Genomic DNA, 24,283 nt, shown 5'->3' on the forward strand with positions numbered 1-24,283 from the left:
AAACCAACTTAAATAATTTATAAAGGAAACAAACAGGCAGCTTATTTGCTCAGATTATATAATCTAGAGTCAAAAATACCATAATCTCATAAGCTAGTCAAGTGGAGCTTATTTCAACTTATTTCTACCAAAAGACCCACTACCCATGGCAAAGAGGAGCAAATTACCCGCAATTGCCATTGGATCCCACCAGCCCACTCCCTCCTCCCCTCCCCACGCGCCCCTCTCCCTGCTGGCTCCCCACGCGCCCCTCTCTCTGGCTCGCTCCCTCCTCCCCTCCCCACGCGTGGTGGTGATTTAAAACTGCTAATGTTGTGAAAATAGTAAGCAAATGAATAAGTCTAGTACCTAAGGGCATTGTTGTCTTTACACGTCTAGGACAAATAAGCTGGGCCCAAATAAGCTACGCAAACAAACAGCAAGACTCAGCTTATTTAATCGAGAAAAAATAAGCTAGATTATATAAGCTACCAAATAAGCTGGATAGTATAATCTATAAGCCCAAACAAACAGACCCTAAAACAAAAATATTTTGGACGTCAGAATATAATTAAACTAAAAATAAACTTAAAATTGTGGGAAATATATTCTCGCTTAAATTATATCTTCTAGACAGTGGATCCAGAACATATCTAGATTCATAGTAAACACTGCAAATTAAATATGTCTAGACTCTAGCCAACACTATAAATTTAGCGAAAGATAAAATAATCTATGTTTGGAACGGAGGTTTGGAACGGAGGGAGTGCGAAACATCTAGCTAGCATCTTTGACAAGTCACTCTCAAAATTTCCTCCATTTTTTTATCAAAAGAGAATAGAAACAAGAAATTTAATTTAAGATGATATTATTTTGTTATGGATATCTGAATCTTTCAACCTAATAGAATGAGTGATTATGGTCAGACACAAACAGCAGTGGAGGTTGGGACACATAGCCTTGCTCTTGCAGTCCTTATCTTCTCCGGTCTTCTCATACCGGTAAGCAAATAAAATTTCTGTACGGTCTTCTTTCCATTACGCAATTGAATACAATTTCTTTCTAGATAGAATCCACTTATCCAATTTTATGTCAAATTTATTTGAAGGTATGACTCATCATTTAATATCTATCAACATCATGGATGTTTTAAGTGTGTTTTTAATTATGGCAGCAACCTCTATGCAATAAAGTGTGTTGTATTTTGAGGTATAATTTTGTAGCAGAGAGTCAATGCGGTGGTAGGTCTGCATCAGGGTGACGTGAATAAAAATTAAAAAATATTCATACTGAGTTCATTTAATTTAGATCAGAGTGGATTGCTACAGTATCTATAAAGAATGTTAATTTTTTAGTAGTTATTTGGTGTAATCAAATTATTTTTAAATATATTTTTCTTTAACACGTGTTCTCGTGGCACGTGCCTCTCCACCAGTGAAAAGGAAACAGGACAACGAAATTTACAATCGAGGAACACCATCCTGACTCCGTTTGCGCGGCTCCGATCGTCGCCGCCGGCGCCTTAGCCGCCCCCACCGCGCACGGTCACCCCGTGAGTCTTCGCCGCCCGCCCCCTCCCCCCCCCCCCTCCCCGGGCCTAGGGTTCGATCCGCGCGCCAGAATCCTCACGGCCTCTTATTTGTTTCGTTACCATCCATTTCCCGTCTCCAATTTTCATTCACTCGATTTTCTCTCGTTGCATCTGATTCTTCCCCCCCCCCCTGCGGAATGGATTGGGCGCAGCAGCAGGGCGTGAGCTTGCCGGCGCCGCGATCCGAGCTCCACCCCCCGCGGATGCAGTACCAGCACGGCGGCAGCCGCAGCCGCATGCCGCCGTTCGCGCGCGGCGGCGGCGGCAACTACGGCCGCGGCCCGAAGCAGTTCTACCCACCACCGCCGCCGCCGCCACCACTCCCGGCTGCCGCGCTGCCTCCTCCTCCTCCGCTGAACAAGTATGAGGTGCTCTTGGAGGCCGGCCGCCTCGCCGCCGAGTACCTGGTGGCGAAGGGCGTGCTCCCGCCAGGCTCCCTGCAGCAGCGCGGCGGCGCAGTCGATGCTGGAGGATGGGGCCAGCTGCCACCGCCTCCTCCGCTGCCGGAAGCCCCGACGTACTACAACGCCAGGAGTGGCCGCCGGCAGGTCGATGATGAGTGTGGTACTCGTAACGCCCGCTCGCGGCGGAACCGTGGTGGTGATTACAGTAGCAGCAACAGCAGCAACTACAATGGAAGGTGGAAGAGGAAGTTTGGGGCTGACAATAGGTATTCGGATTCGGGGAGGGATAGGGGGAGGAGCAGGGGATACTCGGATGCCCGGAGTTATGATGAGGACGATGAGGATGGGGCTCCTGGGTTCAAACGGGAGCGGCGAAGCTGTGGTGGGATTGATGAAGTTGGGAGTAGCGTGTCAGGGGTGGCTGGGGAGGGGCCATCATCGAAGGTGGAGGCAATGGGGGAGTCGAAGCTGGAGGATACTGGACCTAAGGCTAGTTCTAACAGCAATGTTTGGCAGAAAGCTGATGCTCTGCATGAGGTGGAGGATGAGAATGAGGCAAATAAAATGCAGGAGGACAGTGTGGTGTCTAATTCAGAGGTAGTGGAACAAACGTTGAATTGTGAGGGTAATGACAACAATGATTCTTCTGGTGTTCTTCAAGAGGCTGAGACAAAACATTTGCCAGTATCCTCAGGTGAAAAAGTCTCAGATGGGAGGCCTGAAGATAGTGGCATTCTGAGTGAGATGGTTGAAGATGATAAGACTTTACACGAGAAGGCTGAAGATGATACGACGTCAGATGAGGTCTCCATTATGGAGAACAATTTACCTAATGATCCTAGAAATTTGCTAAACTATTGTAGTTTTGCAAGAGTTCCAACAAGACCACGGTCAGTGCTTGCAAACAGGAACACACGGCCAGCCCAAAGAGAATTTCCTGTGTCTGGACAGGTCAGTCTGGTTACTACTGAAGAAATGTCCCAGACGACAATGGATGGAGAAGCTAACTCCAACTCCATGACTAGTATCCAGGAAGACAGCAAAGATGAGGTGGTCAGACAAGAACATGCTGAACAAAGCACTTCCTGTAATCATGTGGCGGAATCGCTGACACTGAATGAAAAGGGAACACTAGGTGAAACTGAAGAGATGGAAGAACAGAAGAACATCCCTCAACATTACGCAGTCAAGGATAATAAGGAGCCCACTGAACTGTCTCCTTCATTTGCTTCTCACCAGAATAGCTTCAGTTTGCAAGTTGAGAAAGGAATACAAATTTACAATTTAGATACGCCACCACAGGATGAAGTGTTGATCGATCCACCCGATAAAGGAAAAACAGTTGATTCGGAGTTATTACCTAATATCAAAGAAGAAGCTGCTGCCACAATGGAAGAGGAAAAGCGCGGTCAGTCTAGCTCATTTAAAATATGTGATCTGAACCTGGTTGGTTGTCCAGAGGTTGCTAACATGCGAGCTGATCCTCGTTTAGGCCAAAGCTCCACTGCAGGATGTTCAGTGGAGCAACAAGATACTCAGCAAGTTGACTTTGGAACAACTCTTGGTGACAATTCAAGTAGTACTGACACATTTCTATTGGGAAATAAGGCTGTTCAAGTTATTGATATCCAAGATGACCCACCAGTTGAAGCTGATGCTTGTGACACTTCCAAAGCAAAGTGAGTTGTTCTTCTCTGCTGTTTCATTTCTGGTAAAAGATACTTCAAGTCATAGAGGGAATGTCTTGTTATTATTTCTGATATTATGAAATACAGGGAATGAGAGCCCTCTGGGAAACTTGGACTAGTTACCTTTAGTGACCATCTTTTTACAGGCAATTATGAGTGTTAGCTATGAGTTATTGCTAAATATGTTGCTATTGGCAAACAAGGTCGACTGCTGTTGTGCAAGTACTCGATTCATGGCTGACTCCTTGGAAATATTGCCATTATGTCAAATAGTGAACAGCGAGATATGCAATTTCTCATTTATGTTTACTAGAGTAAAACATGGAGCGCATTCATAGCTGCTGCAGCATATGGGCTTTGGGCTATAGTGCAATCAATTTTTACCCCTAAGAACATTGATCGGACTTGTTACAAATTTCTGGCTAGCATGCATTTTGATTATCGAAACTATGTCGTAGCGGTGTTGAAGACTGACTGGTCACTGTCTTTCATCTAATTATTATAGGCCCATGCCACAGTTATTTGTGCATGGTGCACTGGTAACATGGAGCAGTCATCTCCTGCCATGTTAGGCCCCATTTGGTTCGGAAGGGCTAAAGTTTAGCCCTGTCACATCAAAGAGAATCTCGCTATTTAGGAGTATTAAAGAAAATCTGTTTACATAACTTTTTGCACAGATGGGTGCTAATTCGCGAGACGAATTTAATGAGCCTAATTAATCTATCATTTGCTACAGAGATGCTAAAGTAACATCCGCTAATCATGGATTAATATATTGCATTAGATTCGTCTTGCGAATTAGCCTAGGGGTTCTACAATTAGTTTTGTAATTAGACTTTATTTAATATTTCTAAATGATAAAATTCTCTTTGATGTGACAGGGCTAAAGTTTAGCCCTCCGGAACCAAACACCCCCTAAGTCTATGCACCAGTTAACTGTTGCTTACTGGATATGCTTATTTGTCCCGTGTGGCATCTTACCATATACTTTAAATAATGCATTTTGGTGTACTAATCCAATCTACTGTCAATCAGAGGTGAGATGGTGTATTCTAGCGTGGAGAACATGACGAACCCGTCCACGGACACCGATGCCCTTCATGTTATCCAAGATGGTTATGGTCTTGCGATTTCAGATTACCTTGGTGCTGATATGCCATGCTACCAATCAATACAAACAGATCTTCAAGCTGGGATGGACCTAAATGGTTCAGAGGTGAGGTTTCCTGCTATTTTTAGTCCATCACATATACACTTGCAATATATATTTCAGAGTCAGATCTTGCCTCATTTGTGTCATCTGTAATGGAGTACTTACATCCTTTTTTCTTTATTGTTCCTGCAGGGCATAACTGTCATGGATGATCCAATATATAGTTCTCTTAGCGACATAGGTAACTTTTCTGCATCTTCAATTAGTCTTTCTACAGGTGTGCGCTTTATATTGTCGTTTTGTTGGTAGATGTGTAATGCATATTTGTATGCCACGATAGCATGATGCCTCCATTTGTGGCTTTGCTGACATTCTGTCAGTTTTTTTGCCTGGCTGTTTAAAACTTGAAAAGGAGACAAGAGATAGGCCTAAGCTTTAATTTGTTAATTTTCTAAATGAGAAAACAAGGGTGACACGAGTAGGACATATATGTGGTCGTTACATTTTCCAATTTCCAGAAATTCATGCAATATAGATATATTGAAATTTCTCACGTCTAGCAGCATATATATATTTTTTTAATCCAATGCAGATAGATAGTTCCAATGGAAATGCAGTTGGTAGGTAGCTTTTGCCATCATTTTTTGGGCAGACTGACAAAGTATAGCCATCTCTAGTCTGTGTAACTTCCTGTGCTGTATATGTCAACCGGGAAATCTAAGAAGGGTAATTTAATGTATGATGTTCTCATAATTTGAGTCGTTTCTGGTTGTCATTCCCCAGAAATGTGACTCAAACTTGTGTACAAATCATCAGCACCAGCGCCTTTTCTGTCTAGTTCACTGGAAGCCCGGAACTGTTTCTTAGTAAAGTATGTTAGAATGCATCCTGTCCTAAGATCCTTGCGTGATCTTAGTTGAATTTTACTCCTTTTGATTTCAGGTTTTATGGAGGTTTGGGACCAGCAACCTCAAGACTACGAGAAGTTCTTCTGAGGAATGAACTCGTGTTGCTCAAACTGTCGCAGATTTTGACAGATAAATACGAGTTACACAACACTTGCATAGAGAGAAATAAAGCAGCAGATTGTGCCTACCACATATAATTCCATATGCCCGTGCGGCAGCAGCATGCAGAAGAGACTGTCAGTTTCTCGCTTAGATCCATAAAATTTTAAATGTTGGACAGGGAAACTCTCTAAATATTGCATAAAGTTTTAAACATTGGACACGTAAACTCTCGAAATATACCATGCGACTTACGACTGATTTATATCCTTTTAGAAACGATCCTGCCTATATACTATATAGTGTGGCATTCGCATAGATGAGCCATCATGTGATGTAAATATAAGGTGACTTTATGTTTGTGCCATTCTATTTGATGATTTGCTTCAAAGTTCAAATGTTTTCACATTATAGGTGAAAAGTAGATGCGACTCTAAGATATACTATATGTTTCCATAGGAAAATCTCTGGCTCATTTTTCTCTCATTAGCACACGCCATTGCTTTGCTTAAAAAGGGTTTTTAGTGAGAAGTGGAGCACGAATTCAAATAAGCAAAACTATTGGTTCTAGTTTATGCAAGGTTGTCGACACTCTCGATACCTTTTTGTCCAGGTGCAGATGGAAAAGGATCAATTTCGAAGTCTCGTGTCCAAGTTCTTAGTCTACCGAAATCAGACCATAGCTAAACAGGGGTTTATTCTTGAATCTCTTTACCATACTACTGCAATCAATGCAAGATGGGAAGTTCGGTGCTTATTGATCAAACAAGAAGCGATATGGGTCGTCTGTGAAGAGAAACCAAGTACAGGCTATTGTGACCTATCTAATGGTGATGGCCGTAACCGATGAGTGATTAAAGCCAAGGTGTGGCGCCGAGGTCCCGTGGAACAGAAAAGATTTACAAGACCTTGACAGTAAAACCTATATATTCAATCTGGAATTAGTTAACGGTCCTTTGAAATTTACTAAATCAAATAACTAAACTAAACTATATGAGTTGTTGACGTTTTGGACAAGGACATCAAGTGAACTTAACCGCGGCCCGTATTTACATCACAAATTTACATAGTCAATCAACATATATGGATACTTATCCTATCCTATGAATAAATGCGGGCGCATCCTATGTATCCGTACGAGTACTTTCAAGAGATCATGACGGAATCCAGCATACGTATCGGGATGGTAACAGAGTCACCACGCACGCGTCATCCTCGACTACCAACATACCCACCAATAGAAAGAACAGTTAGCTGTGCACTCAAACCCGGCCGGCTAGACAGATTCTTCTACAAAGCACCAGACCAATCCGTTCACTTTTTACTTTTATCGGGCTGTAGCAGCACTGTGCTCCACATTGGGCGGTCCTTAGCCCAGACGAATCAAAACGCACACGCAGTGACGCAGTTGCAGCAAGCCAGTAAGCTAGGCTCGGTCGCCAGCTCGCAGGGACGAACACTAATGATCCACGACTGCCCTGCTACTGTTCCTAACGGCTTGCCGATAAAACAAGCTCAGCCTGCAGGCTACGGCAGCAACCTCTTCCGGAAGTAGTTGCTCCAGCCACGCATTTTTTCCTTTTGTTCCCGGCATCGACCAACGGCTAGGCTACGCAACAGCGGAGTCGCGGAGAGACCAAACCGGCGGGCAGATCGCGAGGCGCGAGGGCGGCAGGGCCCACAGGGCGGCGCCCTGGCCGTCTCCGCAGGAGGCCGCAGCTTGAAGCTTTTTGTGTTCCCTTGCTCGTGCCGCGGCGCCACCAACGCGACACGCGCGTGCATACGTACTACACAAGTAGCCGCAGGCCCGCAGCCGCGGACACCAAGACCGCGCGCCAGCCGGACGAGCGCGCGAGCCTTCTCCCCCATCCGGCATCCGGCCGCAGCAGCTCCGAGCCGTATACGCACGTGCAACCATGGCGTCGACGCGCCGGAGGCACGCGGGGGCGGGGGCGGCGGCGGGGGAGTGGGCGGCGGTGTCCGGCGCGGGCGCGTGGCGCGTCGAGGCGGTCGGCAAGCACCAGCTGATGCGGCGGACGGGGCTCCCCGCGCGCGACCTCCGCGCGCTGGACCCGGCGCTGTCCTACCCGTCCAGCATCATGGGCCGCGACCGCGCCGTCGTCGTCAACCTGGAGCGCGTCCGCGCCGTCATCACCGCCACCGAGGTGCTCGTCCCGGGGCCGCGGGACCCCACCGTCGCGCCGCTCGTCCGCGAGCTCCGCGCGCGCCTGATGGCCGCCCCCGCCCCCGCCCCGGCCGCCTCGCCCGCGCCGCCGCCGCAGGTCTCTCTACTGCCGTGCCCCTCCTCCGATCCTCGGTCTCTTCTCTCTCGCGCGCCGGCCTCCTTGGCCGTTTCTCTTGGACTCTTTGCTGAAACAAAATTTGGTTTTTACGGTGGAAGGAGGACGGGGCGGCGGATAACGTCGGTGCGTTGCCGCCGACACCTGAAGTGGGCGGCGACGGCAAGGACGGGCAAGCATTGGGAAGCGACAAGGTCCTGCCATTCGAGTTCAGGGCGCTCGAGGTGTGCCTCGAGTTCGCGTGCAAGTCACTTGACCAAGAGGTACAACGGCCTGCCGCCCTGTCAGTGGCCAGATCGCAGCGCTCAACTGTTCTGCTGTTCATTTCATTCTGTTTCAAAAACTTCTATGTTTCTTCAGACTTGCACATTGGAGGAGGAGGCGTACCCGGCTTTGGACGAGCTGAGCTCCAATGTCAGCACTCTCAACCTCGAGCGCGTGAGGCAGATAAAGAGCCGGTTAGTTGCGATTTCAGGGAGAGTTCAGAAGGTAAATAAGTGGCTCGATCACTCTGTCTCTCTTGCTGCTAGCTGCACAAAATGTCAAAATCTCATGCAGATGATCTCCAATGTCGTTCGAAGACAGTCTGTATGACAAATTCTTAAATGTCTTGTATGATCATGCACCATTGCCGCGCATCTATCGGCAGGTCAGGGATGAACTCGAACACTTGCTAGACGACGACGTGGACATGGCCGCCATGCACTTATCGGAGAAGCTCGCCTACCAAGCCGTCGACGGCAACTCGATGAGGCCCGACGCTGACAACGAGCCGAGCGAGTTCGAGGAAGAGAGGTACCGATCGAAATAAAGCTGACGAATTCCAAGCTAGAACGATGATGCCTCGGTGTCAGACAGAACACAGGCGGTAGCATCAATGTGCCAATGCGTGCGTGATGCAGGGACGGAGAGGTCGAAGAAGAGGGAGGATCATCCGAGGGCGGCTATGGCAACGGGACCTCCGCCACCGTCTTCACGCCCAAGATCGACGAGCTGGAGATCCTGCTGGAGGCCTACTTCGTGCAGATCGACGGCACCCTGAACAAGCTCTCCACTGTACGCCCATCTCGCGATCGCTCCCTTTGACGAACGAAATTGCTAAAGCTTATTGCCATGCATCGATCGCGACGAACTGATCGATGGGTTCCGAACTGATGAAGCTGCGCGAGTACGTGGACGACACGGAGGACTACATCAACATCATGCTGGACGACAAGCAGAACCAGCTGCTGCAGATGGGGATCATGCTGTCGACGGGCACGCTGGTGGTCAGCTGCGCCATCGCGGTCACGGGCGTCTTCGGCATGAACATCACCATCCCGCTCTACACGGCCGCCACCGAGGGCGTCTTCTGGCAGGTCACCGGCGGCATCGTCGGCGCCACCGCCGCCGTCTACCTCGTCGCGCTGCTCTGCTACAGGAGGAGCGGCATACTGCAGTGACACCGGAGTGTGGAACGGGCTTGGACGTGCAGAATGCAATGAGTGATATGGGATGGTGACTGGTGGGAGCGGAAAGAGGCGCTGCAGTGTTTGAATAAGCTGCTGTGTTCGCATCTCTCGTGCTAGAGAAAACTTCTTATTTAACGTCAGAAGATAACATGGTTCCTGTTTTTCAAAAAAATAACATGGTTCCTTCCATGGCCCGGGGAACCGTGTTATCTTGCAACGTCGCTGCTACATCGATCTGAAATTTAGAACAAAGGAAAAATAGAGAAATCTCATTGGTTTTGAATCCTATATGAAAATATTTAGAGCCGTTTCGAACAGAGGATACAATATATGAAATTTCTATGAAGTACCTTGTGATTTCAGCAGATTTTTCCATGAGACCTCTTGGAATTTTTTTGTTTTGTTTTGTGTCTGTGCCTCGTTTTCTATTCACGTGTTGTTCACGTGCCCCATCCAAGCAGTCACTCGTGCATTTTTCCTATTTTCCAGAATTTGAGCTGCTAGTAGTACTGTGTTTTTCTAGTTTGTACTAATGATGACATTTGAAAGGAGCTAGACGTGTCCAACCGAACCCTGACAACAATGCACGCAACTGGCCCATCTCTCCCGCTGCTAAATCCACCCAAATGGTTCTCTGGCCCACCTGTCTGTGACCCAACAACATGTACCCCCGCTCCCACCATGCTGATGAACAACCACGCGTGCACCGTGCGCGCCCTCACCAGGCGAAACGACCGACCGACCGGCCAGAAAAGCTGAAGAAAGAGAAAACAAACTTGTTGACTACGAAACGTCAAGCAAGGATCTCTCACAAATCACTCTCAAAATTCCCTCCATTGTTATGAAAAGGAAACAGGGCAGGGAAATTTATAATCCAGGAAGACCAACCCGGACTCCGTTTGGCGCGGCTCCGATGGTCGCCGCCGGCGCCTCAGCCGCCCCCACCGCCGCGGTCATCCCGTGAGTCCTCGCCCCGCCCCCTCGCCTAGGGTTCGATCCGCGCGCCGGAATCCTCACGCCCCCTCTTATTTGTTTCGTTACCATCCATTTCCCGTCTCCAATTTTCGTTCGCTCGATTTGCTCTCGTTGCATCTGAGTCTGCCCCCCGCGGAATGGATTGGGCGCACGAGCAGGGCGTGAGCTTGCCGGCGCCGCGATCCGAGCTCCACCCGGGGCGGATGCAGTACCAGCACGGCGGCAGCCGCAGCCGCATGCCGACGTTCGCGCGCGGCGGCGGCGCCTATGGCCGCGGCCCGAAGCAGTTCTACCCGCCGCCGCCTCCCCTCCCGGCGGCCGCGCTGCCTCCGCCACCGCCGCTGAACAAGTATGAGGTGCTCTTGGAGGCCGGCCGCCTCGCCGCAGAGTACCTGGTGGCGAAAGGCGTGCTCCCGCCGGGCTCCCTGCAGCAGCGCGGCGGCGCGGTCGGTGCCGGGGGATGGGGCCAGCTGCCGCCCCCTCCTCCGCTGCCGGCAGGGCATGAAGCCCCAGCGTACTACAACGCCAGGAGTGGCCGACGGCAGGTCGATGATGAGTGTGGTACTCGAAACGCCCGCTCGCGGCGGAGCCGTGGTGGCGATTACAGTAGCGGCAACAGCAGCAACTACAATGGAAGGTGGAAGAGGAAGTTTGGGGCTGACAATAGGTATTCGGATTTGGGGAGGAATAGGGGTAGGAGCAGGGGATATTCAGATTCACGGAGTTATGATGAGGACGATGAGGATGGGGCTCCTGGGTTCAAACGGGAGCGGCGAAGCAGTGGTGGGATTGATGAGGTTGGGAGTAGCGTGTCAGGGGTGGCTGGGGAGGGGCCATCATCGAAGGTGGAGGCGATGGGGGAGTCGGAACTGGAGGATACTGGATCAAAGGCTAGTTCTAACAGCAATGTTCGGCAGGATGAGAAAGCTGATGCTCCGCATAAGGTGGAGGATGAGAATGAGGCAAATAAAATGCAGGAGGACAGTGTGGTGTCTAATTCAGAGGTAGTGGAGCAAACATTGAATTGTGAGGGTAATGGCAACAATGATTCTTCTGGTGTTGTTCAAGAGGCTGAGACAAAACATTTGCCAGTATCCTCAGGTGAAAAAGTCTCAGATGGGAAGCCTGAAGATTGTGGCATTCTGAGTGAGAAGGTTGAAGATGATAAGACTTTGCTCGAGAAGGCTGAAGATGATACGACGTCAGATGAAGTCTCCGTTATGGAGAACAATTTACCTAATGATCCTAGAAATTTGCTAAACTATTGTAGTTTTGCAAGAGTTCCAACAAGACTGCGATCAGTGCTTGCAAACAGGAATGCACGACCAGCCCAAAGAGAATTTCCTGTGTCTGGACAGGTCAGTCTGGTTACCACTGAAGAAATGTCCCAGACGGCAATGGATGGGGAAGCTAACACCAACTCCATGACTAGTATCCAGGAAGACAGCAAAGATGAGGTGGTCAGACAAGAACATGCCGAACAAAGTACTACCTGTAATCATGTGGCAGAATCACTGACATTCAATGAAAAGGGAACACTAGGTGAAACTGAAGAGATGGAAGAACAGAAGAACATCCCTCAACATTACGGACTCGAGGATAATAAGGAGCCCAATGAACTGTCTCCATTTGTTTCTCACCAGAATAGCTTCAGTTTGCAAGTTGAGAAAGGAATTCAAATTTACAATTTAGATACGCCACCACAGGATGAAGTGTTGATCGATCCACCCGATAAAGGAAAAACAGTTGATTCGGAGTTATTACCTAATATCAAAGCAGAAGCTGCTGTCACAATTGAAGAGGAAAAGCTTGATCAGTCTAGCTCATTTAAAATACGTGATCTCAACCTGGTTGGTAGTCCAGAGGTTGCTGACATGCGAGCTGATCCTCGTTTAGGCCAAAGCTCCGCTGCTGGATGTTCAGTGGAGCAACAAGATACCCAGCAAGTTGACTTTGGAACAACTCTCGGTAACAATTTAAGTAGTACTGACACATTTATATTGGGAAATAAGGCAGTTCAAGTTATTGACATCGAAGATGACCCACCAATTGAAGCTGTTGCTTGTGACACTTCAAAAGCAAAGTGAGTTGTTCTTCTCTGCTGTTTCTTTCTGGTGAAAGATACATGGAGTCATAGAGTGAATGTCTTGTTTTTATTTCTGATATTATGAAATACAGGGAATCAGAGCCCTATGGGAAACTTGGAGTAGTTACCTTTAGGTGACCATCTTTTTATAGGCAATTATGAGTGATAGCTACGAGTTATTGCTAAATACGGTGCTGTTGGCAAACAAGGTCGACAGCTGTCGTGCGAGCACTCGGTTCATGGCTGATTGCTTGTAAATCTTGCCATTATGTCAAATAATCAACAGCAAGATATGCACGTTTTCATTTATGTTTAGTAGAGTAAAACATGTAGCCCCTTCATAGCTGCTGCAGCATGTGGGCTTTGGGCTATAGTGCAATCAATTTTTACCCCTAAGAACTTTGATCGGACTTGTTACAGATTTCAGGCCAGCTTGCATTTTGATTACAGAAACTATGTCGTAGCAGTGTTGAAGACTGACTGGTCACTGTCTTTCAATAATTCAATCTAATTATTATAGGCCCATGCCACAGTTATTTGTGCATGGTGCACTGGTAACATGGAGCAGCCTTCACCGGCCATGTTAGTCTATGCACCAGTTAACTGTTGCTTACTGGATATGCTTATTTGTCCCATGTGGCATCTTACCATATACTTTCAATGATGCATTTTAGTGTACTAATCCAATCTACTGTCAATCAGAGGTGAAATGGTGTATTCTAGCATGGAGAACATGACGAACCCGCCCACAAACACCGATGCCCTTCATGGTATCCAAGATGGTTATAGTCTTGGGATTTCAGATTACCTTGGTGCTGATATGCCATGCTACCAATCAATACAAACAGATCTTCAAGCTGGGATGGACCTAAATGGTTCAGAGGTGAGGTTTCCTGCTATTTTTAGACCATCACATATACATTTGCGATATATATCTCAGAGTCAGATCTTGCCTCATATGTGTCATCTGTACTGGAGTACTTACATCCTTTTTTTTTATTGTTCCTGCAGGGCATAACTGTCATGGATGATCCAATATATAGTTCTCTTAGCGACATAGGTAACTTTTCTGCATCTTCAATTAGTCTTTCTACAAGTGTGCGCTTTATGTTGTCGTTTTGTTGGTAGATGTGTAATGCATATTTGTATGCCACGACGGCATGGTGCCTCCATTTGTGGCTTTGCTGACATTCTGTCAGTTTTTTTGCCTGGCTGTTTAAAACTTGAAAAGGACACAAGAGATAGGCCTAAGCTTTAATTTCTTAATTTTCTGAATGGGATAACAAAGGTGACACGAGTAGGAGACATATATGTGGTCATTATATTTTCCAATCTCCAGAAATTAATGCAATATAGATATATTTAAATTGCTCACGTCTAGAAGCATATACTTTTTAATCCAATGCAGATAGATAGTTCCAATGGAAATGCAGTTGGTAGGTAGCTTTTGCCATCTTTTTTTGGGCAGGCTGACAAAGTATAGCCATCTCTAGTCTGTGTAACTTCCTGTGCTGTATATGTCAACCGGGAAATCTAAGAAAGGTAATTTAATGTATGATGTTCTCATAATTTGAGTCGTTTCTGGTTGTCATTCCCCAGAAATGTGACTCAAACTTGTGTACAAATCATCAGCACCAGCTCCTTTTCTGTCTAGTTCACTGGAAGCCCGGAACTGTTTCTTAGTACAGTATGTTAGAATGCATCCTGTCCTAAGATCCTTGAATGACCTTAGTTGAATTTTACTCCTTTTGATTTCAGGTTTTATGGAGGTTTGGGACCAGCAACCTCATGACTATGAGAAGTTCTTCTGAGGAATGAACTTGTGTTGCTGAAACTGTCGCAGAGTTTGACAGATAAATAGAGTTACACAACACTTGCATAGACAGAAATAAAGCAGCAATTGTGCCAAACACATATAATTCCACATGCCCATGCGCCAGCAGCATGTCAATGCATATTCCAGGCCATATTGGCACTTTTGTGATACCAGGGTCCGCGTCAGAATGCAGTAGACTTTCACTTGCCCTGGCTTGTTACCCGACACATAACACACTTGTGTAAAGCGCTGTCGTATAGCTGTCTGTCATGTAATTCAAGGGAAATTGAACCCAAGCCCGATATTCATCCCAAACAATTCGTCATCTGTAAACAGTTCAATACTCTGCAAAATAAATGGTTTATTTTGTTGTATCTGTGTTCTTTTATAGTGATGTAAGCTGCATGTGGCTTGTTTGGAAATGTATCAATATTCCTTCAATTGGGTAGATGATTTGAATGAAATTCCTAGTAGAGGATTGGTTTATTACCCTGCACATCAAAACAAACTGCTTATTCAAGTAACGTCTTCAATCAAGATGTTAATTTGTGGAATGTGCCAATAGCAAGAAGGTAGATGGAATCCATTGAACGAGTGGGTTATCGCTCATAACTGGAGAAATCGATCATTCAATACATCTGGTTATGTACGTCCAATGCTTCACTGTTTCGACATAAAAATTCCAGCAGATTACACAGCAACAGCAAAACTTTAAGCTGGTGCTAACTCGCAACACCAGAAGTGTATACATCGGTGACCCTCATTCAAGATCAAATGCCTCCGTCATGTTATCAACACAAAAAAGTTCCTCATACTAAAGGGTGTTTTGGCTATCAGTTGCAGGCTCGCAGCTGATCATCCCAACTAGATTCCCACAGCAGCATCTTTGGCCGCTTCCACTGAGCTCGCGCTTTGTTTGCCAGGCCCAGTAGAAACCTTCACAGTAGCAGGCCTCAGCAGCCTCTCCTTCAAGAGGAACCCTCGGCGGACTTCATGCGAGACAATCCCTGCCTTGAATTGTGAGGATTCTTCTCGTGCGATGGCCTCATGTACCTGCATAAGAAAATATAAGGTATGAGCCCCCCAGAGTGGTGCCTCATGCGATCTTCTCAATTTCATGCATATCTACACATTTTCTAGTCACAAACATGGAAAGTAGATGATTATTTTTTGTTCCCAATATCCAATATGATTATTTTGATCAAGAGCTATACTTCAAAGTAGATGCTGTATGATACCCACACTTATCAGGAAATTGCACGAAAGCTAAGCTCAACCTAATGAGTATGAACCAGGCCATAAAAAACTAGATATCATATGCACCTGCTAGTACAGAATGCATTGTTTTGCATGTTCGAAAGAATTAATATGTTGTTTGTATCCGAATTTTCAAGGAGGAGCCACTGACAAGGTAAACAAAAGGGATGGCAGAAACAGTAATTATACTTACCGAAGGATCAAATGGCTTGCCAACTGTTTCCACAATTCCTACACCCAAATATCTTAGCGTCTCAACTAACTGCTTGTATATGCCTTGATAGCTTGTGCTGATCTTTTGTTCCTTTTCAGTCTCTGGGGTGTTCTCTGAATTTGTCTTCTCAAAACTATCAACCAGAGGCAACAGACTCTGAACAACTTCTACCTGTATATTTGATGTAAACTTTGCTCGCTCCTTTTCACTCTGCTTCCGGAAATTCTCCAGATCGGCATTTAAGCGAATGAACTTTTCCTTCCCAGAAGTTATTTCGGCTGCAACACTTTCAAATTGAGAAGCTACCTTACTCTTCTCTTTTTCCACGGCAGTGATTGCCTTCTCAACTTCGCCAAGAACCTCATCATTTCCATCTAGAAAAGCGGTCTTGTATAGTTGAATGAGGTCTTTCATAGTAGGGACATCTTCCCCATTGACAATCTGCACAGACGCACTCATTTTGATGAAACTTGATGAGCATACTTATCAAAATCAAAATGCATAAAAGCTTGAACAAAGAACATGAACACTTCTGAACAATTCTGTTTCTTTTTTCATTTCATCGCAACCAGCTATGTTAATATATCATTACCACACCTCAATGCTCACAATTCACAACAGTAGCTTAAATTCAATTTTATCACACCGTGCTTCAAACTAATTGATCTATCTAAAAGAGAGATATTAAAAAGGCATTTCCCAATGTACTCCAAATATTCGTGTGATTTTCAGAATAGTAGCAAGGCAGTCTAATTTTAGCTCATCTTCTCTATTTGGCCAATTCCATTCCCGTGCAGTATAGGCTAACACTGCAAGTTCCTGTCGTCCAGGGCATATAAAGAGCATACTAAAGATGGGTAGTTATCGCAAAATTAGAAAATGCACCTTAACACACGTTCATCATTCACTCTACACTCCAATTGCAGCTTATCACGGAACCAACTCTTGAAGAATGAGACACATATAAGAGCACACACGCATAAGAAAACATTGAGCTAACACAGAGCGATCTTCACACTTCTCCAAGAACAGTGCTTCCCTATTCTCTCACTCTCTCCGTTCCTCAACCATATTACAAGTACCCAGAAGGGACGAAATTCTCCGCGAGCTAGTTGCTCCACCGAGACCTCTACTCCAACCCATGTAACCACGAACAGCAATTAGATGTCTCAAACATCTCACCTTCGGGTCAACGCCAGCGCTAGCGGCGACGCGGAGCGGCCGCAGCCCGGCATTGGGGCGCCGGAGGGACAGAAAAGCGGGAGCCCCCCGGCTACGTATCCAGCGAGCTTGCAGCACGGAGGCCGGAGCTGGGTTCTGGAGGCGGCGGCCGGCGGAGCTAGGGTTTGCCGCGGCCGAGGCGGCGGGGCCGGCGCAGAAGGTCGCCGCCATACTGCCCTATCTATCGTCTTCCCCACCTACTGTCCGGAAAGTACCCGAAAAAACAAAAAGGAAAAAAAAAGTAAATGCCATGTAAAATTGGCCCTCGCTAATCCCCTCGTGCTCGGAGGCCTCTGGATGCCGTCCGTTGCGTGGGCGGGCCATCTGGGCCGTTGATCACGGGGCGGGGCCCTCTCGGCAGACAATTAGAGGCGGGCGAGCCGGCAACGTCAGCAGCAGGTCGCTGCCGCGCCTCGAACCATCTCGTTTCGTTTCCCTTCCCTCGCCTGCTCGCTCGCTCCCCAGCCACATCTCGAGCGCGCTCCTTGGCGGCCGGCCGCCCACGCCCTCCGTGTCCGTGCGGTGATCCGACGCGCCGCTCTTAGAGGCGAGGCCGCTCCCGTCGCTCGCCGGCGCGGCGCGAGGCCTGGTGCCGTCCAAGGTTCGTGGCGCCTCCGCAACCGAGCCTTGGTTCGTGGGCCTGGATTTCCCGCGCTTGATTTGCAGCTGAGGGGGCATAAAAGGGGAACGGAAATTAGCTTGCTCTGTAGAGGCCACGGGCTTCCCCGGCCCTCGCCCGCAGGCGCGGCTCTGCTTGAATAAGTTGGAGTTCCTCCAAGTTCCCGGCTCCTAATGGCTTCCTCAGGTATTCCTCGCCCCCCGATTTGTGGGATTCATTGGAGATAATATCCTTTTCCTCCACCTACTCTTTGATTTTTTTTCTTTGGGTTCACGTGTGAATGTAATGATTCGGTATCAGTGATTGCGTAAGTCGCTCAGAATGAATTGAGTTATGGTGCAATTCTATTAGAATCCTTTTTCTATTCACGATTTGTTGTTCCTTGATTCAAATAAATAGAAGTTTACATTTCTAACCAGGCACAGGTCCTGATTGTTGGTGCATCTTTATTTTTGGAGTTCTTAAGTTTTTCCCCAAATTCATATGCGGTGGGTCAAATTGTAGATCACATGGGAAATCCAGCTGTTTGCAGGGTGCTTAGTTTTCTGTGCTCATGTAAATTTAACTACTTGCTAGAGAGAGCCAACACTTGAAATTTGTATCAAGTCTGTCAGAAAACAAGTAAAATGGATGGAGGGATCCTGTTACCTAATAGCATAGATATATGTATTGCCCCTCATTCCTCTAATTGTTCATGCGATACTGCATTATTTTATATTGAAGTAGACTATAAAGTATTATGATTCTAATAGACATCCAGTAAGGTGCACTGAGGTCATCATCACTAGTTGAAAGTTGCTATCCTGTATCAGGCCTATGGAAATAAGAAAAATCGCTTGAGCGCATAATGTCAATGTAAATTCTATTGTGTAGGATATCGTTTGAGCTACTTTTATTGCTGTTACTTAAGGAGATAAACTGCTATCATATCATAACTCCTAATTTAGGATTCTGCTCTGCTAGGCATGACAAAGTCTATTCTGTGAGATATACCATATGCAGTATAAAGGGGATGCACAGTTGTGTTGTGTTGGATATCATTTGACAAGGTGTTTGTATACTTAATTAGAGCTACTTTTAATGCTGTTACTTAAGGAGATAAACTGCAATCACAACTCTTCATTTAGGATTGTGCTGTGCTAGGGCATGACAAAGGCTATTCTTTCAGATATATCATACAGTGTTTAGCGGATGCACAGTCACGTTGAACTTTCCTCGAAAGCAGTCATATTAAGGGGAAAAAACAATTCTTTGCTGCTTATCGTTCAATTGTATCTAAGGATTGGTATTTTGCATCAAGAGTGTGCATGTCCGCAGGACATCATGTTTCTATTGCTGAATTCTGGATTTGTTCTTACCATTCACTCTCACACACTTATGTGATATGATAATGTCCTCTCCTGCAGATATCTCTGTTGATATTCGGCCCGACTTTAACTCATTGGATCATTTCCCAAGCATGAGATACATTGCAACAGATAGACCCTGGCTGAGTAAGTATAACACGAAGCTCTCACTTGAATTGAATATTGAACTGGCTGTCTGCCACTCCTTTTCTTTGTTAACTGAAGAATGACCGTTGAACATTAGCTTCTTTTGTGTTCAGAGAGATTAACCAGTTTGTACCTTTTGTTATCTAATGCTTTAACAGAGTTATATGGAATACGAGTTCAGCCTATGCCACCATTCAGAAGTTTGAGCTGCAAACCTGATCCGGCACTCATTCATCATTGCCTACCTGATGAACTACTTCTTGAGGTGATGATTATCTGAACTGAGGAGCATTTATTTTCATTTTCTTAATGCATAAAGAAAACACTTTACTGACTTGTTCTCCATTTATATCCATTTCATTTGTATTTCCTGCTACGTATCTCTGTACATCTCATCATATTATCGTATCATCATGAAGAGGAACTAATATTTTTGATTGATCCATAATATATTTCTTGCTTAAATAAAGTCCATTTTATGCTCCAGGGAAGCATCATGAGAGTCCACTTATAACCCCCTAAAGTATTGTTTTGTTCACTTAACCCCTAGACGAGATTATAATACCAGTTCACATCACCCCCTATGCCGGTTTTGCTAAAATTATTTTGATGACATGGAAAGTTATATGGCCATAACGTTTGGTTTCTCATTCTCTCTCACAGCTACATACTTATTTAGTCATCCCAGTCGTGTTATTCTTGTGCCAGCATCCGGCTGCTGTTCTGCTTTTTAATTGTTCCTGACAGCCCATGATTTCCACAGATGCATGCATACTGCAGGCCACGGCATGCTTGCATGGCATGATGTAACATGCACACTGCCAAAGGGACTTGGCAATCGTTTCTGGCACATGTGCATGCCGTGTGTTAATGATGATACAAAGTACAATGCAAATATGATGTAATCTGCGTGTAACTCCATGCATCCAATCGGTGATAATGTTTGGGTACTGATCTTAGCTAGAAGAGAGAAAGAGAGATGAGAGTAGGTCCACATTAAAAATAATATATGAAATGGGGATGACATGGCACCATTCATGGCACACAACCTTCCACATCATCAACATCGCCTAGCAAAACTGGCATAGGGTTGTTATGAACCATCATTATAATCAGGGGTGAAGTAAACAAACAATACTTTAGTTCGCTAAGCGGACTCAATCGATACTTTGAGGGAGTAACATGGACTTTTTTCCTTCTTGCTAAGTAGATAAGCCATAAGTGTCACCCATGTGCCTCATCCTATCATGACTTCAGGATGAAAAGAAGCCAGTGATCTATGGAATACTGCTTTGCTCAACTGTTTCATGGTTATTTGTTCCAACAGATTTTCACAAGAATGAACCCATATACGTTAGGGAGGGCTGCATGTGTCTGCCGCAAGTGGAAATATACTGCACGTAATCCTGCTTTGTGGCGCGCTGCATGCTTGAAAACTTGGCAGGTTAGTGTAATTATATTTTTGTTATTCACTTTTCATATTCTTACGCTTTCTGACGGACCCAATTTTATATTATGAAGAGGAGTGGAACTGAAGCAAACTACATGATGGTTTGGTCCTTGTATGATTCGTCTTGGAGGAGAATGTGGCTGCAGAGACCAAGAATCCGAATTGATGGTAAATATTCAAGAAGGCGTATATCATACAGTATGGTGCATTATCAAAAATCATGTTTCTAAGATAAGAGTGTTTTATGCGTTTCGAATTTTTTAACCGTGCCAAGTGCTGAGTGTCTCGCCGATTTCATCGATGAAATATCACCATGGCAATTACTGAATGATTATTGCAAGGTTCTTTAAGATGTTTATCTATCTGTTATATAAATTAAAATCTCATATAGAGGGCTAAGTGGATACACAGAAGTATGACTTCACATTTTGTTCTAGCGTGCCCAACTTAGTTTGCACACTGAGTTTTGATGCATCATGGATGTTACATACAATATAGATCTGTCATTCGTCAGTATGATCTGTAGTGAGCCAGTGACCATGCTCCTTTGACTCAATGATTAGTTAAAATGAAGGCATCCTGTGAAGTCTTAGTTTTAGTTTTAGGTGCAAACCTCATCCATTGCAATGCTTCTTCTCTGATAAATATTTTTTTCTTTGAAAACCAGCTGAAAGTTCTTGATTTAATCCCTGATTTTCTCTGTTGCTATTGCTGTCTAATCGATAGAGCTTTCAGTAATGTGGGTGTATTATATTTGCGCTGACTTTGATACTTGTTGCTTTTTCAGGTCTCTATGTGAGCAGGAACACATATATCCATACTGGAGTTACAGAGTGGCAATTCAAGAAAACTGTCAATGTGGTATGATCACACTGTTTGTTTTTTTAGAACTCTGTGACTCACGTTCACAAACGCTGAGCATTATGGCCGTGCTATGATCAGTTTTCTTATTGATTTCATGTTCTAAGGGTTCCCAAGTTGTTGGTATTAACGATATTACGTTCCTTTCATGTTCAGGTTTGCTACTACCGTTACTTGAGATTTTTCCCTAGCGGGAAGTTCCTCTATAAGGTCCCTATCGCAACTCCTGGTGTCAACTGTTGGCACTCCACAGCACGATTCTCGCTCTTGACTTGTTTTTTCTGTCCCATTGAATGGCAGATTTCCCCAGATAAAATTAAAGATGCCGTCAAGTGCATGCATTTCCGGGCATCAAAGACTGATTGTGTATTTAAAGGCGACTATATACTGTCAGAGGATGGCCAGGTGAAAAGTTCAGACTTGGTTAGTTGGTTATGCTTTCTTCAGCAAAATCCATCACATTCTTCCTAATATGAGCTACTCTTTCTGGCATGCAGATAGAAATGGCACTCCTGTATCCCGGGCATCGGTACACACTTGTTAGGATGCGCCTTAGGTATTCCATATGAAATTTGTTGCCCAGGTTTTTGATGATTGGTTCTAGTTCCTAGCCTTTGAAATTTGTGCCGACATTCTGCAGGCTTAGAGGCACTACAATTGGTGCGAATAACAGGTTGGATGTACTAAAGATTCTAACCACTGGAGTGAATGCAACTGAGCTGAAAAACTGGACAGGCAGCATTCTTGAGCTTGTTGAGGGCTGGGAGGAGGATGAGACGCATGACCCAGATGTGCCTGCCGTTTCCCACAGCAGGGGTTTATCTCCCTTTGTGTTTGTTCCGTTTGAGGAGGTATGTGATTTTGATCTACGGCTAAGTTTATGTGATTTTGATCTAGCTGTGGTCAGACTGCTATTGGAGGGAGGGTTAACTGCAGCTTGTAGTTCAGTTTCTTATACCAAACATAGTATGATAGACTGGAGTGTGTATATTGTTCAGGCTGATACTTCGGAGCTAAACCTCCCAGTGGAGAAGATGGATTACTATGTCCCTGGGTGAGCTACTCATGGCGAAAATTATGATGGAGAATGGAGATGATGATGGTGGAGATGATAAGCGATTTCATTTCCTCATGGATTCTTGCTAGAGCAATATGTAAATACGCAGTGTTGTTTTATTTCCCCTTCTGGGTTGCTTGCATGAAGTTGTATGAATAATTATACATGTGTTTGTTGATGCTCGAAAACTGGGTAGGAAGAAATAAGTTGTTTGTTGATGCTATAAAACGAGTGGAACCACCCTCCTGAAGTTACGTGGGTTTGTACTATAGAAACAAGCAGTCTATCGTTGTAAACTCCTGAATCTGAATATGTATTTCTGATTGTACAGTTAAACCTTTGCATCTTTTTTTTTGGTTGGAAGCGAAACCTTTGCATCTAGCTACTATGAATGATAAGCGAGTACTTGAGTAAGTACACCAGAAATATACTCTCTTGTGTAATTTGTCTAGAATGCTGGCAATGACAATCCAATATATATTATACCGATGATTCATTCGTAAATGCTCATTGCTGACTAGGAAACACATGTCTGTCCATTTATTTCGTTGACGTTTAGCAGGACAGGGATGTTACACCCGTTGTTTCGCATAAGTTATGTAGCCTCTGTTCTCGAAATCACGACTGACATCAAGGATTTTTCACGAGGCGCCGTCAAAACATACACTTTCCACTTCAATCAACTGGATTTCCGCTTATTTAGTAGCAGCTGCCGCCTTTGGATACAGTGAAATGGGTGTTCCTTGTACAGAGCTACATGCTGCTGGGTTTGGGATGCGGGTCGCCACCCTTGTACACGAGCTCCTTCAACGCCGGATTACGAGGCAGGTACGTGTCCTGCAGCCGTGCACCGCAGGAGACAGTGTCAGCAGTTCAGCAAAAAAAAAAAATCAATCAAGAATGACTAAATTTGCTAAATTATGATGTCACGAGCTCAGCAGTTGAGTGTCAATTGAGTACCAATTCCACCAAAAAGAAGAACACCTGCCGATTGAGTGTCGATTTACCAGGTAAATTTGTCGATTTTAAGGGTGCCCTCGATCTATTTTCCCTGTCATCGACTCACTGCAGGCGATCCGAGCTGCTACTCCTACTCACCAATCCTCCTAGAAGCATCAGGGGAACAATAGCAGAGCTGCAGAGGAGAAGAGGGGATCACGCACGGAGATGTAGGAGCAGGTGGGGACGACGCGCATGCCGCGGCCCCGCGCATGGGCGAAGGCGGCGTCGCAGAGGCGCGCGGCGAGCCCCCGCCCGCGCTTGCTCCGCGGCACGTACGTGTGCACCATGTCCATCACCGCCGGTGCAGGAGCAGGAGGAGGCGCGCCGCCCCCGTCCCCGCCGAGGAGGAGGCGGTACTGGAGGAAGGCCTCGCCGTCGGGCGTCTCGAACCTCCCCGCGTCCTCCCTCCACACGATGCCCTCCGTCTCCGGCGGAGGGGCCTCCACCTTCCGCTCGCCCGCGCCGCCCTCCTTCGCCATCGGATCGCCCGGATAGGCGGAGACTCTGCTGCTCACGGAGTCGGACTCCTCAGCTCGTTGGCTACTTGGTCGTGCCGGCGGCCGCTGATGATGACCGAACCCCTCGGGCAGCTTGTGTCTGGGCCTGGCCCAACAAAAGCTTCGATGGACCAGAATTTCCTTGGGCCTGCGTGTATAAAC

The 24,283-nt window shown here is 46.0% G+C and overlaps 6 protein-coding genes across 11 annotated transcripts; 4 read left to right on the top strand and 2 right to left on the bottom strand.

The window, feature by feature from the left end:
• The first annotated feature begins 1,424 nt into the window (after positions 1-1,424).
• LOC112900051 (uncharacterized protein At4g26450-like) lies at positions 1,425-5,925 on the top strand. 4 transcript variants are annotated; one of them, XM_025968773.1, is made up of 5 exons: positions 1,425-1,531; positions 1,723-3,653; positions 4,698-4,878; positions 5,008-5,056; positions 5,758-5,925. In XM_025968773.1, exons 2-5 carry the CDS (start codon positions 1,774-1,776, stop codon positions 5,808-5,810), a joined length of 2,163 nt encoding a protein of 720 aa, XP_025824558.1. In that variant the 5' UTR covers positions 1,425-1,531; positions 1,723-1,773; the 3' UTR covers positions 5,811-5,925. The 4 variants fall into 4 exon arrangements, with proteins under 4 accessions (XP_025824558.1, XP_025824560.1, XP_025824561.1 ...); XM_025968775.1 differs by having other exon boundaries at positions 1,427-1,531; positions 1,726-3,653; XM_025968776.1 differs by lacking the exon at positions 1,425-1,531 and having other exon boundaries at positions 1,551-3,382; positions 3,467-3,653.
• A 1,706-nt stretch (positions 5,926-7,631) lies between these two features.
• LOC112901218 (putative magnesium transporter MRS2-D) lies at positions 7,632-9,767 on the top strand. The gene is made up of 6 exons (XM_025970077.1): positions 7,632-8,104; positions 8,224-8,385; positions 8,483-8,611; positions 8,772-8,917; positions 9,025-9,178; positions 9,283-9,767. The coding sequence occupies exons 1-6, from the start codon at positions 7,739-7,741 to the stop codon at positions 9,562-9,564; spliced, it is 1,239 nt and encodes a 412-aa protein (XP_025825862.1). The 5' UTR covers positions 7,632-7,738; the 3' UTR covers positions 9,565-9,767.
• Positions 9,768-10,376: 609 nt separating this feature from the next.
• Positions 10,377-14,824, top strand: LOC112899719 (uncharacterized protein At4g26450-like). Its single transcript, XM_025968292.1, has 4 exons — positions 10,377-12,631; positions 13,337-13,517; positions 13,646-13,694; positions 14,393-14,824. Exons 1-4 carry the CDS (start codon positions 10,686-10,688, stop codon positions 14,443-14,445), a joined length of 2,229 nt encoding a protein of 742 aa, XP_025824077.1. The 5' UTR covers positions 10,377-10,685; the 3' UTR covers positions 14,446-14,824.
• A 228-nt stretch (positions 14,825-15,052) lies between these two features.
• Positions 15,053-17,359, bottom strand: LOC112898806 (protein GrpE-like). Its single transcript, XM_025967104.1, has 3 exons — positions 17,104-17,359; positions 15,901-16,362; positions 15,053-15,503 (listed from the first exon to the last, which is right to left on the bottom strand). The coding sequence occupies exons 1-3, from the start codon at positions 17,311-17,313 to the stop codon at positions 15,315-15,317; spliced, it is 861 nt and encodes a 286-aa protein (XP_025822889.1). The 5' UTR covers positions 17,314-17,359; the 3' UTR covers positions 15,053-15,314.
• A 221-nt stretch (positions 17,360-17,580) lies between these two features.
• On the top strand, positions 17,581-22,952 carry LOC112900371 (F-box protein 7). Of its 2 annotated transcripts, XM_025969199.1 has the most exons (11): positions 17,581-17,947; positions 19,168-19,254; positions 19,413-19,519; positions 20,582-20,698; positions 20,776-20,872; positions 21,492-21,565; positions 21,722-21,775; positions 21,866-21,970; positions 22,063-22,121; positions 22,206-22,416; positions 22,564-22,952. In XM_025969199.1, the coding sequence occupies exons 1-11, from the start codon at positions 17,935-17,937 to the stop codon at positions 22,621-22,623; spliced, it is 984 nt and encodes a 327-aa protein (XP_025824984.1). In that variant the 5' UTR covers positions 17,581-17,934; the 3' UTR covers positions 22,624-22,952. The 2 variants fall into 2 exon arrangements, with proteins under 2 accessions (XP_025824984.1, XP_025824983.1); XM_025969198.1 differs by lacking the exon at positions 17,581-17,947 and having other exon boundaries at positions 19,137-19,254.
• Positions 22,953-23,114: 162 nt separating this feature from the next.
• Positions 23,115-24,177, bottom strand: LOC112900372 (acetyltransferase At1g77540-like). Of its 2 annotated transcripts, none has more exons than XM_025969201.1 (2): positions 23,721-24,177; positions 23,115-23,459 (listed from the first exon to the last, which is right to left on the bottom strand). In XM_025969201.1, exon 1 carries the CDS (start codon positions 24,101-24,103, stop codon positions 23,738-23,740), a length of 366 nt encoding a protein of 121 aa, XP_025824986.1. In that variant the 5' UTR covers positions 24,104-24,177; the 3' UTR covers positions 23,115-23,459; positions 23,721-23,737. The 2 variants fall into 2 exon arrangements, with proteins under 2 accessions (XP_025824986.1, XP_025824985.1); XM_025969200.1 differs by having other exon boundaries at positions 23,137-23,459; positions 23,786-24,173.
• Positions 24,178-24,283: the final 106 nt, after the last annotated feature.

This window comes from Panicum hallii, chromosome 7 (assembly GCF_002211085.1).
Source record: "Panicum hallii strain FIL2 chromosome 7, PHallii_v3.1, whole genome shotgun sequence".
NCBI lineage: Eukaryota > Viridiplantae > Streptophyta > Magnoliopsida > Poales > Poaceae > Panicum > Panicum hallii.

Bases quoted from the DNA above. Each gene is read 5' to 3' on its own strand.
- LOC112900051 (XM_025968772.1), top strand. From the start codon at position 1,708: ATGGATTGGGCGCAGCAGCAGGGCGTGAGCTTGCCGGCGCCGCGATCC. The intron at 3,654-4,697 runs GTGAGTTGTTCT...ACTGTCAATCAG, and splicing joins TGTGACACTTCCAAAGCAAA to AGGTGAGATGGTGTATTCTA. The intron at 4,879-5,007 runs GTGAGGTTTCCT...TTGTTCCTGCAG, and splicing joins TGGACCTAAATGGTTCAGAG to GGCATAACTGTCATGGATGA.
- LOC112901218 (XM_025970077.1), top strand. From the start codon at position 7,739: ATGGCGTCGACGCGCCGGAGGCACGCGGGGGCGGGGGCGGCGGCGGGG. The intron at 8,105-8,223 runs GTCTCTCTACTG...TTACGGTGGAAG, and splicing joins CGCCCGCGCCGCCGCCGCAG to GAGGACGGGGCGGCGGATAA. The intron at 8,918-9,024 runs GTACCGATCGAA...TGCGTGATGCAG, and splicing joins AGCGAGTTCGAGGAAGAGAG to GGACGGAGAGGTCGAAGAAG.
- LOC112899719 (XM_025968292.1), top strand. From the start codon at position 10,686: ATGGATTGGGCGCACGAGCAGGGCGTGAGCTTGCCGGCGCCGCGATCC. The intron at 12,632-13,336 runs GTGAGTTGTTCT...ACTGTCAATCAG, and splicing joins TGTGACACTTCAAAAGCAAA to AGGTGAAATGGTGTATTCTA. The intron at 13,695-14,392 runs GTAACTTTTCTG...TTTTGATTTCAG, and splicing joins TAGTTCTCTTAGCGACATAG to GTTTTATGGAGGTTTGGGAC.
- LOC112898806 (XM_025967104.1), bottom strand. From the start codon at position 17,313: ATGGCGGCGACCTTCTGCGCCGGCCCCGCCGCCTCGGCCGCGGCAAAC. The intron at 16,363-17,103 runs GTGAGATGTTTG...GCGTCTGTGCAG, and splicing joins GCGCTGGCGTTGACCCGAAG to ATTGTCAATGGGGAAGATGT. The intron at 15,504-15,900 runs GTAAGTATAATT...TTTCTTATGCAG, and splicing joins GCAAGCCATTTGATCCTTCG to GTACATGAGGCCATCGCACG.
- LOC112900371 (XM_025969198.1), top strand. From the start codon at position 19,146: ATGATAATGTCCTCTCCTGCAGATATCTCTGTTGATATTCGGCCCGAC. The intron at 20,873-21,491 runs GTAAATATTCAA...TTGCTTTTTCAG, and splicing joins ACCAAGAATCCGAATTGATG to GTCTCTATGTGAGCAGGAAC. The intron at 22,417-22,563 runs GTATGTGATTTT...TATATTGTTCAG, and splicing joins TGTTTGTTCCGTTTGAGGAG to GCTGATACTTCGGAGCTAAA.
- LOC112900372 (XM_025969200.1), bottom strand. From the start codon at position 24,103: ATGGCGAAGGAGGGCGGCGCGGGCGAGCGGAAGGTGGAGGCCCCTCCG. The intron at 23,460-23,785 runs GTGCGTGATCCC...GCACGGCTGCAG, and splicing joins CCACCTGCTCCTACATCTCC to GACACGTACCTGCCTCGTAA.